The following is a 16448-nucleotide window of genomic DNA, read 5'->3' as shown; positions in this document are numbered from 1 at the left end:
TGTGGCAGTCACCTGAAGTATTAAACGTACAATTATCGTATGACACAGCAATTCCACTTCTAGGTATCTATCTAAGAGAAATGGAAACATGTCCACACAGAGACTTTCACTTGAATGTTCATGGCAGTATTATTCACAATAGCCCCAAAGTAGAAAAATGCAAATGTGTATCAATTGGTGAATTAATAAACAAAATATGGTATACCCTTACAATGGAATACTGTTTGGCAATAAAAGGGAACAAATTGATGACACATACTCTAACAGAGATGAACCTCAAAAACATTTTACTAAATAAAAGTAGCTAGACACATAAGTCCACATATTCTGCTTATAATTAATGTACAGAAAAGACAAATTCATAAAGACAAAGTAGATTTATAGTTACCTGAGGCTGTGGATGGGAATTGGGATTAACTATAAAGAGTTCTTTTAGAACACAAGCTATCTTTTTAGAGTGATGAAAATGTTCTAAAACTGGAGTATTGTGATGCTTGGTAAGTTTATTAAAAATCATTGAGCCGTACACTTAAAGTGGGCCAATTTTGAGATATGTAAATACCTCAACAAAATTGTTTTGTTTGTTTTTTTAGTTTTTTTAGTCCTAGGATAGAAAACTGGGGAAGGTGTCCAGCAACTATGGGAATAAGGAAACTAGATAGGATTATTCTTTCAAAGGAATCAGAAACAATCTCTTTGTTCTCAGTGTTAGCAGTAATTTTAGATGGTGATCAAAGAACACAGACAGACCTATAGCCTAGGATCAATGAAAGAATAAAGGGAAGTAAATAAGTAAAGAAAATTAAAGATAGTAAGTGTTAAATATTACTTTGTGCTCTAGAGTCAGACTGCTTGGGTTGTGATCCCAGCTCTGGCTTTGCCATTTACTAGGTATGTGACCTAAAGCCAGCTACTTATCATCTGTGCCTCCTCAGTTTCTTCATCTGTAAAATGGGGATAATAATAGTACGTGCTTCATAGAGTTGATGTAAGGATTAAATAAATCAAATAGATGCCAAGTGATCAGTGCATAACAAACATTAGATTTTTTTTTTAAACTTCATTATTTTCATCATTATCACCATCATCAGTTGGGCCTGGCAGTCCTACAGGCTACTGTGTTTCTCTGGATCCGCCCTTCTCTCTCTACTGGAAATGACTATTTCTGATGTCTACTAATCTTCATCCTTCTAATAATTTCATCTCCTTCTTCACAGAGAAAACAGTAGCTATCGTCAGAGCTCTCTCTCCTTCCTACCAGGAAGCATTCTGCCTTCCTTCCTGTGCTTTGAATTTTCAGTTCCTGCCTTCTCAGGGACTTTGTACTCTTACCTCGTTTCTCTCACATATTTATCTTCTTTCTCTTCTGTAGCATCTTTTTATTGGAATTTAAACATGCTCAAGTCTTATCTTTAAAAATAGAAAATGAACCTTCCTCAATTCCACCTCTCCCTGCAACTGTTCTTCATCTGTCCCCTTCCCGTCCTCATTGTCTTTTCCTAATCTTCACTCCAAAGGTGTTTCTAGACTCCAAGTCTGTATTTCCTCCCCACCATTCACACACACCAGTCTAGTCTCTATTCTCATAGTTTCACTGAAATGGATCATTGATAACTTCCATATTGCCAATTAAATTGACGTTTTCAGTCTTCATCTTGATATTTTCCACATTACTGAACACTGTTGCTTGAAATATTACACTCTTGGCATCTTTTTTGGTTCATACGCATTCCTTAAGACAAATTTCTCTTTTCTCTTTATTTTCTCTCCCTCCCTGACACCATCTTATTTATACTTAGGGCTTCACTCACCAGCTGTATGCTTTTGGCTCTCAAATTCATTTTTCTAGCCCTGAGCTCCAGACTCCTAAATCTGTGTACCTGCTCTGCATCTCTACTTAGTTGTCTTAAAGGCACTTTAAATCCAACATATCCAAAGCATAATTAATGACCTTCTCCTCCTAAGTCCTCCTTATGAGCCCCACATCCTCCAAAATACCCTCATTCTCCTTTAGTATTACCTATCTCTGTGAATGGTACCATCATTATTCAGTCGTGTGAGCTAAGGAACACAGGAGTAATTCTTGACACCAGACTTCTTCCTCCACTCACCATATCCAATCTATCATGCAGTCTTTCAGATTTACCTCTGTCTCCGCTGCCTTTATCTCCATCACTGCTTTCCTAGGTGTAAAGTACCATTATCTAATACCTACTTTAATACATAGTCTCCAAACTTGTCTCTTCTCTTTCCTACCTACTTAGACCATTTTAAATTTGACTTTAAAAAATCAAAATACATGCACCTTTTCCCATTAGTATTACTGGTATTAGTTATGTGAGGGCAAGAGTGCTATCTGAGAATCACACTAAATTCAGTAAAATCAGTAAGTTTTTTGTTTTTGTTTTTGTTTTTATCATCTTTCTGTTCTACTCTTCACACTGTAGTTCTTTGATGTTCTAGAGCAAGCCATGTTTCCTCCCAGCCCAGGTTCTTTGCATATGGTCTTCTGTTTACCTAAAACCTTCACCTTCTATCCCCATCCCATTTCCTAGAACTCCTGTTTGTATTTAGATGTCAGTTCAGACAACGCTTCCTAAGGGAGCTCTTCCCCCCAAGTCCCCACAACGTATGGCATCCCTCTGGTGTATATCCTTACAGCACCCTGTACCCTTCCTCAGAGTACTTGTCAAAGTTTTAACTCTATTGTCATTTCTCTCATTATTTGATAGTATCCTTGACTAGACTGAAGCTTGAAGAGTGCGTTGAGCAGTGTCTGGTTTTGCCAACGCTGTATTCCCCAGCACCTAGTGAAAGTAACCAACATGGCAGATACTCAGTACTCTTACATTGACGTCTTCAATTATGTTAGTGTCAAATCTTGGTGGATTTAGTGGGTTTTGTTTTGTTTTGTTTTGTTTTGCGGTACGCGGGCCTCTCACTGTTGTGGCCTCTTCCGTTGTGGAGCACAGACTCCTGACACGCAGGCTCAGCGGCCATGGCTCACGGGCCTAGCTGCTCCGCGGCATGTGGGATCTTCCCGGACCGGAGCACAAACCTGTGTCCCCTGCATCGGCAGGCGGACTCTCAACCACTGTGCCACCAGGGAAGCCCGATTTAGTGGTTTTTGATTCATTTTGTCTCTGGATTGATTTTGTATTCTCTACTTTTGTTGATTTTGTTGAGTTTTGTAGTGTAATTTTCCCATGGTGATATTTTTTCTTCTGTTTCTGAATTACTGAGACTACCTCTCTTTTGCCTATATATAACTTACACTAGTTTATTGATGGAAATATTGGTAAATTATTAAGTCACATCTTAAATGGTCTAGGAAAGCTTTATGTTTAAAGAAATTTTAGCGGAAGCCATTTTGCAATACAGTTTTCCACTATTATGTCAAATTTTTTAAAGTGTAATTTTTATTTTTGCGTTATCATTTTCCTAGGGCAGGCACATTTGTGGTTGTTTCTATAAAAGATAATGGAAAAGTTATTTTATTTCTTTGATTCTGCAGTGATATTTTTTTCAAAGTGACTGCTTTGTACTGGATATAATCTCTCTTAAATGACTGCTTTTACTGGATATAATCTGTCACTTTCATTTTACATAGCAGATGGTGGCTACATTAGAAAAGGTTTTTGGTTTTTTTCAGATCAGAATCTTAAGAATTTATCTGTTGGTTTCATATGACTTTTATTAGCAGAAGATGTATTTATATATTCTGTGTATAAACATAGTTATACAGAAGGTGTTTTTAAGCTTAGGTTAATAGTTTAACTTATATTTGCAGCTCTAGTAAACGCCAGAGCCATGTGACCTTGCGGAAAAGACAGTTATTTGTTCTAGTTGGGTTATATCCCTGATAGTGATGTGAGCACAGCTGGTGGAGGATGGTGTTTCTGTGAGTCTCAGAAAATCCTTTGTCTTGTGTGGCTCTAATGCTCGAGGGACACACTTCACTTTCCTTTTACCGAAATAGTCGACAGTCAACCCTGCTGGAGCTGATGAAGTATAAAGTGCAGTTCCATGCTTTTGTAAACCTGTATAATTGAGGCATTCAAAGCTTTAAAGCAAGAACGAAGGAAAGCTCTGGGCTAAGAAAGCATACACCATTTTTGTATGTAATGATGTTAACTCCGTATTAACAGAGGTCATCTCAGAGCAAGCATGAAGCCGGCTCACATGAAGCTGAGCGACAGAATGAAAGTCAAGGAGTGGCAGAAATCAACATGGCAACTTCGGGTAGTGGTCAGGTAAATAAATTATTTTCTTAATTTTTTTTCCAATTAACTATTTAAATATTTAAAAAGGAATACAGAGTGAGATGATTCTCAGAAAGATCTATAAATCTTATCTACTTTCTTAGTCTTGAATGGATATCTCCAGAAGAATTCGGTACCAAAATTCTATGTCGTTTTTCTTTATTATATCTAACAATAATGCTTTCAAAATTTCTAAGTATATTTTATAGCTCTAAATTGTATGTCTCTGTTTTAGCCTGAAGTGATTTGCGTGAGAAGAATTTTTTTGAAAAATAAATACTAAGCTGCATTTTGGTCATATGTGATTTGACCTAGTTATTATTGCTTGTATTTGAATAGGTTTGCTCTTTTCTCTGTGACATTCTTTGCAAAGACATTTTTATGTTTTTAAAAAATGGCCATAAGAACTTATAGTTCTTGTTTTATGTTGCACTTCAAGGTTACATAAATCTAGAAATTTAAATCCTATCGCTGAAAAAGATGATTCTAATGCTCATACAGAGTAGAAACATAGCCTAATGATGTTTACTATTGTCATCTTTAGCAAAATTATGGACGTCAATTTTTTTTTTTTTAATGTAGAACTATTATCTTGTTATGTTGCCATCAGTCTTCTATTAGAGTTTTATTGGAATGTATCCTACTATGACAGTATTTTTCTTTGGAGTGTTCTGTATTCACCACATTTTTTCAATGAATATTTTACGTTGTAAATGAATCATTTTTTTAAATACAATTTCACTAAGTTAATTTTAAGGAAATTTTCTTACTGTTGATATAAAATATTCCCTTAGTGTCTGTAGGTTACTTTTAATGATACTATTTATTTTAAAAGAGCCTGCTTCTATTAGTTCATTGAAATTTAAAGCTTAAAATGTCTCATACTTGAGTACTTAAATTCCTTTTACTGAGTTAAAACAAAAAGATACTTCATTTTAATATTACTGGTGAGCACTGTAGTGGAGAAAACTCTATAGATGGTAAATTAGGGAAATTATATTTAAATAGCACATTTGGGTTATTTCTTTGTGTATTGTTTAAGGAATTCTTTGGGAACAATATGTGTTCCTACACATACGTAGGAAGAAGAAAAGTTCTGTCTTTTTGATAGAAAAAAATAATTGTTTGCTTAGGATTAGACCCACTATTAGTGCTTTGGGTCGTATTCCAATTATTATATACTTTAACGCCTCACCTATCCAATAAGCTGGATATTCATTAAAAAAAGAGATCGAATCCCTGTCACACTTCTTACGTCAAAATTAATTCTAAGTAGATTAGATTTGATGTCAAAAATGAAAACTATTAAAAATACTAAAAGATAAGAAGAAAATGAGGGTAGAATTTTTATAATCATGAAGTGGGTAGGAAACCATAAGAGAAAGGAACAGTAGGTTTTATATAAAAATGTAAAACTTCAATATGCCATAAAATCATAGCAAAGTTACAAGATCAAATTAATGATGCTACAGCTACTCCCAGATCCTAATGTAAGATGAGTGGTATACATCTGTGGGACTGTGATTCAGTTATGCCAAGATTCCTTTAACCTGTCTTAGTAGGATCTACCCATATGACAGCCGCTTGGGGTTTGTTCATTTGCTTTGTTTTATTATTTGCTCCAGAGACAAAAACCATTGACACTAATTAAAACTGAAAATAATCTTTTTGACTCTCAGGGTCACAGTAGCATGATCTATCAAAGCTCCTATCCTGGTGCCCTTATCTCTACCACTTCGTGGAAATTCATTCTACCTCACCTGGTTTCCTGCCCACATCCACTCTGCCGGAATGATCTTTACATGAGTAAATCACCCTCTTTGAAAAATCCTTTGTTGGCGTCCCTTGGTTCTTAGAATAAGATAACCCTTTATTATGACCTGTATAATCTGGCTCCTTCCCAGCGTGTTAGCTTTATGTCACACTTTGCTCTCAGCACTTCTGCCGCACTGAGCTTTCAGGACCTCACCTTTCCTGGGCTTTCTCCTCTGCAGCCTGTGCACCGTCTGCTCCTGTTCCATGTAGTGCTCTTCTCATCCCACTTAACTCAGTTAACATCAGTTTATATGTGTCTGAGCTTAAGCATGACTTTCTCAAGAGGCTTGAACTGTTCACATCCCGTTATTAAAGGCTGTCCTAGCTTGTTCTTCTCCTTTGCAGACCACATTTGCAGTTTTATGTTTATTTCTGTGATTATTTCTCTTTTCCCCAGTAGACTGTAAGCTCCAGAAGGGCAAAGATCCTTCCCAGTTTTATCCATTTTTATATCCCCACAATCCCTGATAAATAGTAGATAACAACAATAAATACATGTAGGTTGGAAGGAATGACTAACATCCCTTCTAGAAATAAGGTTTCTTGACCTGTGATTAATCTCCACTAGAAGTTAAATGAAAAGAGAAAGCTAAAAGTAAATTATACAGATCAGATCCCTGTTTGCTTAGTATATAACTGTGTGTGTAATTCATTTATGAATTGATCCTCAGCTTTTCTGTTTAATGTTTAGAACCAGATCTCCAGTGATATAACCAGTAAGTAGTAATGAACTTCAACAAAGAGTGGGAAAGAGAGAAAATGGTAGGAGGACGTTTTTTGCTGCTAGTAATGTGTTTTTAAACATTTTATTATGGAAAATTTCAAATATATACAGAGGCAGACAGAATAATATAGTAATCTACATGTACCCTATCTACTTGCCTTCTCATTTTATTTTTGGAAAAGATCCCTGACATCATTTCTTGCATAAATACTTCACTGTGTATTTCCAAAAGATAAGAACACATTTTGGGGGGACTTCCCTGGTGGTGCAGTGGTTAAGACTCTGTGTTCCCAGTGCGAGGGGCTTGGGTTCAATCCCTGGTCAGGGAACTAGATCCCACATGCATGCCACAACTAAGGAGCCCGTGTGCTGCAACGAAGACCTGGCACAACCAAATACATTTTTTAAAAAAAGGAATACTTTTTTTTAGTTGAAGTATGGTTGATTTACAATATTGTTAGTTCCAGGTGTACAGCAAAGTGATTCAGTTATACATATATTTTTTCCAATTCTTTTCCCTTATAGGTTATTACAAGATATTGAATATAGTTCCCTGTGCTATACAGTAAATTCTTGTTGTTTATCTAATTTATATATGTGGAGGTGTGTATCTGTTAATCCCATACTCCTGTTTCATCCCTCCTTCCCTTTCCCCTTTGGTAACCATAAGTTTGTTTTCTGTGTCTAAGATTACTTTTTTTAAAATTGAAGTATAGCTGATTTACATTAGTTTCAACTGTACAGCAAAGTGATTCAGTAATTTTTTTTTTCAGATTATTTGTATCTGTTAATCCCATACCATTAATCTGTCCTTTTCTCCTTCCCCTGTGATAACCATAAGTTTGTTTTCTGCGTTTATGAGTCTGTTTCTGTTTTGTATATAGAGTCATTTGTATTATTTTTTAGATTCCCCCATATAAGTGATATCATATAATATTTGTCTTTCTCTGTCTGACTTGCCTAACTTAGTATGATATTCTCTAGGTCCATCGATGTTGCTGCAGGTGGCAGTATTTCATTCTTTTTTGTGGCTGAATAAAATTCCATTGTATCTTCTTAAACTGATCATCTGTTGATGGGCACTTGGGTCGTTTCCGTGTCTTGGCTATTGTAAATAGTGCTGCTGTGAACATTGGGGTGTATGTATCTTTTTGAATTAGAGTTTTCCTCTTTTCTGGATTTATGCCCGGGAGTGAGATTGCTGGATCATATGGTAGCTCTATTTTTAGCTTTTTAAGGAACCTCCATACTGTTTTTCACAGTGGCCGTACCAATTAACGTTCCCACTAACAGTGTAGGAGGGCTCCCTTTTCTCCACATTCTTTCCAGACTTTTTAATGATGGCCATTCTGACCGGTGTGAGGTGATACCTCATTGTGGTTTTGATTTGCATTTCTCTAATAATTAGCAATGTTGATCATCTTTTCATGTGCTTGTTGGTCATCTGTATGTCTTCTTTGGAGGAATGTCTGTTTAGGTCTTCTGTCCATCTTTTGATTGGGTTGTCTGTTTTTTTGATATTAAGTTGTATGAGTTGTTTGTACATTTTGGATATTAACCCTTTGTCAGTCGCATCATTTGTGCATATATTTTCTCCCAGTCCGTAGGTTGTCTTTGTTGATGGGTTTTTTGTTTTTTGTTTTTTCTTTGCTGTGTGAAAGCTTTTACGTTTGATTAGGTCCCATTTGATTATTTTTGCTTTTATTTCTTTTGCCTTGGGAGACTGATCTAAGAAAATATGGCTATAATTTATGTCTGAGAATGTTTGCCTATGTCTTCTTCTAGGAGTTTTATGGTGTCATGTCTTGTATTTAGGTCTTTAAACAAATTTGAGTTTATGTTGTGATGGAGTGTTCTAACTTCTTTGATTTACATGTAGCTGTCCAGCTTTCTGAACACCACTTGATGAAGAGACTGTCTTTTCTCCATTGTGTATTCTTGCCTCCTTTGTCGAAGATTAATTGACCGTAGGTGTGTGGGTTTATTTCTGGGATCTTTATTTTGTTCCATTGGTCTATATGTCTGTTTTTGTGCAAACACCATACTGTTTTGATTACTGTAGCTTTGTAGTATTGTCTGAAGTCCCAAAGCAATCTACAAGATTTAATGCAATTCCTATCAAAATGCCCGTGACATTTTTCACAGAACTAGAACAAATAATACTAAAATTTATATGGAACCACAAAAGACCCAGAATTGCTAAAGCAATCCTGGGGAAAAAGGACAAAGAACAGTTTTTTAAAATACATAACTATAGTGCCATTATTACACTGCCAAAGAAATTAACAGTAATTCCTTAGTAGCATCAGATATCTAGTCAGTATTCAAATTTGCAATTGTTTCATGAATGTCATAATTTTTCAGTTTATTTGACTTGGGCCAGATAAGGTTCGTGCACAGAGATTGGTTAATATGTCTTTGAAGCCTCTTTTAATCTATAGGTTTCCTCTTTGTCTCTCAGTTTTTTGCTATGTTTGTTGACTAACCAAAGTTATTTGTTTTCTAGTGTTTTCCATAGTCTGGATTTTGCTGATAACATCTCCATGGTGAAGTTTGACATGATCCTCTATCTTCTGTATTTCCTATAAATTGGTATTTAGATCTAGAGATGTGATCAGATTTGGTTTCAAGGCCCCCCCTCCACTTTTTTTTGGACAAGACTTTTTCATAGATGGCATTTTGGTCTTCCATCAGGAAGCACAAAATGTCTGGTTGTCTCTATTTTGTGGTATTAACAGCCATTGATACTTAATGCCTAGCTCCATTAATTCATTAGGGGTTACAGAATTAGCTGTAGTATTTCTGTATAGAGAAACATCTCCTTATCTACTGTTTGACTACTTCCAGATACAGTTTGTATGAAAAAAAGGCAAGGCAAGGGGAGTGGTTGCTTCTTCCCCCTCTTAGGTCAGATTTCATGGTGAGTTGGAGACTCTTGCTACCTTTATGGTGAACCGTTTTGAGTCACTTTGTAAAGTGAGCAAGCAGAGGATAGAAGAGGGGTTCCAACCCAGCAAGTGTAATTGAAATTGACTGTATCCCAGTTGTGCTAATTTAACTGCCAGGCATTGTCCTTCTAGGGTCCCTCAGCAAACATTTGAGTGCCTGTAATGGCAATGGATATTTAAGGGTGAATAAAGGGGTATCAGAAGATAGATGCTTGATTCTAATATGTAGTGAAAAGGAATTGTATTTACTTGGAGGGGTCCCCTCCAGACAATTCATCTTATCCCCACCTCTCTGCTCCTTAGCCCATTTTTCACTCTGCTGTTAACTTTCTCCCCCAGCCCTTTTACCTGGAAGATAATATAAAACTCATCACTGTTCAGGATCTGTTTACTAAGGATCTGCATTATGCCAAGGCTGTTCTGAACCCTCGGGTGTGGTGGTGGGCTAGGTAGATGCTACCTTGTCCTCAAGAAACTTCTCATCTAGAAGTAAGACAAATGAGCATTTTCCACAAAGTGTGTTAAGTACTATGAAAGGGCAAGTACGTAGCGCTACAGCACTTAACCTAGTGTTAGGGTGATTTTCATCCTAGAGGAAGTTACAAATCAATTTATTCTGACACCTTAATAATGATTGGGTAAATTAGGTACAGTAATCTAGGTGAAAGACGATGGTGGCCTGGGAGTTAGGGAAGAATTGATAGATGTGAGAGAGTCATTTGGTCAGCAAATATCTGAGTATCTGAGAGAATTTAGAAACTATAATCCATAAGGGTTAGTGTCAGATGCGAGGGCTGAGGAGGAAGGAGAAGTCAGGAATGACTTCCAGGTTTTTGTCATAGGCAGCTACAAGGATGGTGATGCATTTCAGTGCTAACACTAGATGAGGAAAAAGTTTGTGAAGGAAAATAATCTAGTTTCAAAAATGTTAAGTTTCAAGATGTTCATTCTGAGACAATGAAGCAGAAATGTCAAGTAGGCTATTAGATAGTGGGTTTGGAATCAAAGGGAAGGGTGAAAAATGTGATAATTCAAGGTGTGGGAGATTTTTATATCCCCTGTGATTATAGAACGAGAAGATGAAGACCTGGGCTAAAAAAATCCCAAAACAAGGGAATAACATTGTTGTTCCAAAAGAGGAAATAGTTAACAATATCCACCATTGACTGTAAGGACTTGAAAATTTTCCTTTAGGTTTCACCAAAAAAAGAACTTCAGGGCTTCCCTGGTGGCGTAGTGGTTGAGAGTCCACCTGCCGATGCAGGGGACACGGGTTCGTGCCCCGGTCCGGAAAGATCCCACATGCCGCGGAGCAGCTGGGCCCGTGAGCCATGGCTGCTGAGCCTGCGCATCCGGAGCCTGTGCTCCGTAATGGGAGAGGCCACAGCAGTGAGAGGCCCGCGTACCGCAAAAAAAAAAAAAAACTTCAGTGCTGATCTTGGCAAGAGCCGTTTCATTGGCTTTCTTCTCTACCATGTGATATTGGAGTGAGTTGAGGTTTAAATTGGAAGGTTAAAAAGTAGAAGAGAGCAATTTTAGCTAACTCAAAAAGTCTGAGTGTGAACTGCCCAAGAGAGAAAAGGCCATTAACTGACACAGTAGAGATTTGAGAGAAAATTGAGAGATTTTTCTTTTTATAAAATAGGAGAGATAAGCATATTTGAATGGTAATGGGAAGGAGCCAGTAGAGAAAAAGATTGAAGGTCCAAAAGAGCAAAGAGAAATGCGGAGGGAAAGGATCCAGAGCACACATGAAGGGACGGGCCTTAGGTAGCAGAAGGTGTGCCTCTGAAGCAATAGCAGGAGAAGATGGAGATGGGTGTGGAGGCAGGTAATTTTGTCAGTTTGGTAGCAGCAAGTTTGAGGAAGTTTTGTCTGATGGCTTCTGTTTCTCTGTAAATTAGAAGGTAAAATTATTTGTGGTAAAGGAGACATATCCAAAATAGCCACTGTGAGCAAAGAAGGGAGAGCTGACTAGGGAAACACAAGGATTACAGATGGAAGACTAAGGGCCCAGGTGTATTGGTGACCATAAATGTTATATGGGCAGTACCCTGGAGAATTGTGCGATATTCTCACATGCTCAAATTTCTCAAATACTGCTCAGCAGTCCATATTAGGGTGTAGAGAAAACAGACAGTTGGATTCATCTACAATTGCAATGTTTCCAGGCAGGTGGGATGGAATAGCCATGGGGCAAAGATATTGAAAACTGACAAGAGAATTACGGAAGTGATGGACCACGAAAAGTTTCAAGGTGGAGTATGTAGAGACATCCGTGCGCTGGACATTCCAATCATTTTAAAGACACTTTCTTGGGGAAGGTTAAAGGAGATTGCCAGAAGAATAGGTTTTCAGAGTTACCACAAGATAACTAAATGCATTATTCAGAGATGGTACATTTTAGGGTGATGGAAATGGTCTAGGATACAGCCATAGATGTCAGTGACTAAAATGGAGTAGAGGAGAAAAACATCACTGAAGATACCAGAGAACTGAGAGACCACGGTTTTGAATGGGGCATAAGTTACCCAGAATGGTGGCAGTAATTGAAGTAGAAGGAGGTCAGTGACCCTTGTGCCAAAGTTGTTTAATGATTGAAGACAGTGATTGGGTGGTTAGTAGGTGATAGCACTGGGGAAAGGGGAAAGTGATTATAACACAAGGAGATTTGGGGCTATTACCGGAAGGTGGAGAAATAATAGTTTCAAAGTGATGTTGAAGAGTGAGGAAAACATAGGCTTATGCTACCTCCTGACGCCAAAGTACATGGGATATTGGAGAGAGGGCTGCAGGGGGAGGTGGTGTCCAATAAGAGCTAGGTTTCAGTTAATGAAATGAAAGGAGCATTATGTGAAAAGTTGAGGAGGTGTGGGTATTTATGGAGCATGGAACCTAAATTTCACAAGGAAGTTTGGATAGGAAAGAAAATAGTAGGAAATAGTGTCTCACACACGTTTTAAGGCTGAGAGTGGGACATGATATGTTTTTGGACTTATTATGTTTTTGAACACTGAGCAAGGCTGATTTAGTGGATGTAAAATATGGCTGATTTAATAGGTCTTGAGTTTGAGAGAGAGTTAATGACACTCATTTCTTCAGAATTTAGTCATGAGTTGGGTGGGAAATACTTCTTAGGAAGGTACCATTTCTTGCAGGTTACCGTTTCTCTGGTTCCTCTGAAAGGTGTCGGTGCAGGCCTAGCCATAATAAAAGGGCCCAGGAAAGATTCTCAGGGCTTGAGTTCTAGGCCTATAGGTAGTGTGGGTATGGGAATGTTCTCTTGGAATCTCCTTATAGGAAATGCATCTGGATTTCTAGCTAGAGAGTTTGGGAGAACAGAACGGTGAGCGTCCCAAAATCAAGGAGCTGTATAGAAAGGTACGGAGACTAAAGCTTAAAGATGATTTGGTATCTACACTGAAATGAATGTCCGGAACATGTTTTAGTGTGGACATGGGTTTTCCCTTGTTTCATAGTTTAACCTGTTATTTCTCTTTTGTTTCAAACAATGTGTTAATTATCTTATCTATTGCTGCTTGACAATTTTAGCAAAATCAGCAAACATTTATTGTTGTTTCTGTAGGTCAGGAATCCTGGTGCAGCTTAGCTGGGTGCCTCCGGTTCAGGGTCTCTCACAGGCTGCAGTCACGGTGTTAGCTGGGGCCGCAGTCATTTCAAGACTCGACTCGGGGAAGATGTGCTTCTAAGCTCACTCATATGGCTGTTGGCAGGCCTCATGTCCTCAGGCTGTTGGCCAGTGATACCATGTCCTTGCCACCAGGGTCTCTACAAAGGGCGTTTCACAACGTAGCATCTGGCCTCCCTCAGAGAGCACAAGAGAGGGTGCCCAGGATGGAAGCCACAGTCTTCGTAACCTTATCTTGGAAGTGACTTCTCATCACGTCTGCAGCAGTCTGTTCACTAGAAGCCATTCACTAAATCTAGCCCACAGTCAAAGGCAGGGCGATTACATAAGGGTGTGAATACCAGGAAACAAGGATCGTTAGGGATTGTGTTAGATCCTCACTACCAGAAACAGTAAAAATATTTAGGTATCCTCAAAGACGGTATGTTTGGAACTTCCCTGGTGGTGCAGTGGTTAAGAATCCACCTGCCAATGCAGGGGACACAGGTTTGAGCCCTGGTCCATGAAGATCCTACATGCCATGGAGCAACTAAGCCCGCACACAACTACTGAGCCTGTACTCTAGAGCTCGCGAGCCACAACAAAGACAAGCCACTGCGATGAGAAGCCTGTGCACCACAATGAAGAATAGCCCCTGCTTGCCACCACTAGAGAAAGCCTGCGCACAGCAACGAAGACCCAACATGGCCAAAAATAAATAAATTGATTAATTAATTTTTTTAAAAAAAAAGACAGTATGTTTGCTTCAGGATAAGGAGTCATTCCCCTTCTACTGTAGAACAAGAGAGGCCCCTTGCCTAAGTCTCCTTAAAAAGCCCCCTGACTATTCTCTTTACCTTGAGCCTTGGTCCCTCAACTCCATCTTCTTTATTGCAATCAGAATAAGCTCTTTATCTCCAAATCAATCAGTGAATCAGATTCTGTCTCTCTCTCTCTCTCTCTCTCTCTCTCTCTCTCTCTCTCTCTCACACACACACACACACACACACACACACACACACACACACGTTCTTTCTGACCTTTGCTTATGCTTCTGCCTCGTCTGGGCTGCCCTGTGGCTAACTCTCCTCCTTTTTATTATCTAAACTCTTCCTCGTAGTTTAAAATCAGATAGCACTTTACTCTGTACTCCCAAGACTGAGTATATGCCATTCCTGTGTGTGCATGTGGCCTCTGTCAAAGCACTTACTACTGTATATTTACATGTTGAGCAACCTGTCTAGAGTCTGTGTGCGGTGAGGATGGGACTATCTTATTCACTTATATCCCTAGCGACTCGCACTGTACCGAGAAAGTAGCAAGAGCTCAGTAAATGTTTGTTGTTTGGTTGCATGTGAGTTGAAATACCATTATAGAAGCACCCAGTAGCTAGTGGCAGTGGGAAGAGTTGCCGGATGTCTTCCTCTGCTGCCTGTTCTCCCTACCCTGAGGGGTACTAACCTGCTGCTCCAAATTGAGAAGTATCCCTAGAGGACTAACCAGCATAAAGCATCCAGACCCACAGAAGGAGTAGAGACTAGAAAGGGTAGCCACTCTGAGACCCTGTTCTAGTATTCTTAATCTAACCCTAGATTTCCCTATGTGGGTGTGAATAAGTGGGTCTTCATGCTTTTATATGGGGAGACATAAAAAAGACCTCTCAAGTTGCAACTTCTTAAAATCATCTTTATTGAGGAAAGACTAACATACTCATTTTAAATATACAGTTAAATGAATTTCACATTTACAGTTTTTTTCTACAGTTAGATTTACAAATGTAATTTTCTCTTAAAACTTTTTTTTTTAATAGCCATTCTGACAGGTGTGAAGTGATATCTGGTTTTGATTTGTATTTCTGTAATAACTGGTGAAGTTGGGCATCTCTTCATGTGCCTGTATGTCTTTTTTGGAGAAATGTCTATTCAGGTCTTCAGGTCATTTTTTGATTGGGTGGTTTGTTTTTTTTCATACTGAGTCATATGAGCTGTTTATATACTTTGGATATTAATCCCTTGTCGGTCACATCATTTGCAAATGTTTTCTCCCATTCTGTAGGTTGTCTTTTGTTTTGTCTGTGGTTTCCATTGCCATGCAAAAGCTTTTAAGTTTAGTTGGGTTCCATTTGTTTATTTTTGCTTTTATTTCCTTTGCCTTAGGAGACAGATCCAAAAAAATATTACTACAATTTATGTCAGAGAGTATTCTGCCTATATTCTTTTCTAGCATGCTTTCCATATTTATCCCTTTACACAGACTCTTCCATCATTTTTCCAAAATCCAAGGCCTACCTTTAAGTATAACTTATCTTATTCAGTCTTTAATAGTTCTTAAGCAAGTAGTTATTTCTTTCTGTTTTCCCTCAGTATTTTATGCATTCTTCTTACTAAGTGCTCATGATATCTCAGTGCAATTATTTATTTTTTCATGCCTTTCTCCAATAGAGTTTTCAAGCAGTCTTTTTTCTACTCTGAGCTCCTGGAGAACTTGGTCTGTACAAAATTTACAGTTAGTTTTGTGGTAATTTAGAGCATTTCGTCACTCAGTGGAGCTTTCTACCAGTCAATTTATATTTAACTGAATGTAGTTTCATGCCTTTTGATTTGTGAAAGAATATTACTCTTAGAATTTCTGCAGTGTTTGGTTACTTCCACATTGTACTTTAACTGTCTTTTGCAACTGTCTTTTTTTCCTTCAGTGTTTCTCTAAACTCTACTTAAGTTTATAGGTAAAAATACTCATTTTGAGCAGTTATAATGTTCACACTTTTAATGGTATATTTAGCTGTTTACCCTAAAGACAGTTCATTTGGAGTACCTTAACATGAAGTTAGCTGTATTTATCTATAGTCTAAATTATACTGTCTATAATTTGCTTAATTTCTAGGGTTCAACTGCACGAATAGATCACGAAACAGCCAGTGTTTTGAGTTCTAGCAGCACACATTCTGCTCCTCGAAGGCTGACAAGTCATCTGGGAACCAAGGTAATAGATTATAAGCACTGAGCACTCCCTGTGACTTCTCCCTCTGTGCCTTGCCTGCAGTGGCACACACCTCCACTTCCCAGCCCACC

The 16448-nt window shown here is 38.1% G+C and overlaps 1 protein-coding gene across 14 annotated transcripts in view; it reads left to right on the top strand.

Moving 5' to 3' along the window:
* APC (APC regulator of Wnt signaling pathway) overlaps positions 1 to 16448 on the top strand; it is a 145782-nt gene that overhangs the window by 101532 nt on the left and 27802 nt on the right. For all 14 annotated transcript variants that reach the window (XM_089908419.1, XM_089908413.1, XM_089908421.1 and 11 more), the window contains 2 exons: positions 4149 to 4253; positions 16261 to 16359. In XM_089908419.1, the coding sequence (XP_089764545.1) occupies positions 4149 to 4253; positions 16261 to 16359 (204 nt within the window). The remainder of the gene's footprint in view (positions 1 to 4148; positions 4254 to 16260; positions 16360 to 16448) is intronic.

This window comes from Delphinapterus leucas, chromosome 3, assembly GCF_059928025.1.
Source record: "Delphinapterus leucas isolate spDelLeu-1000000601 "Yukka" chromosome 3, BTC_Dleu_Yukka2, whole genome shotgun sequence".
In the NCBI taxonomy this organism is placed as follows: Eukaryota; Metazoa; Chordata; class Mammalia; order Artiodactyla; family Monodontidae; genus Delphinapterus; species Delphinapterus leucas.
The sequence above is the reverse complement of the archived record's forward strand: the minus strand, read 5'-3'. Positions and strand labels throughout refer to the sequence as shown.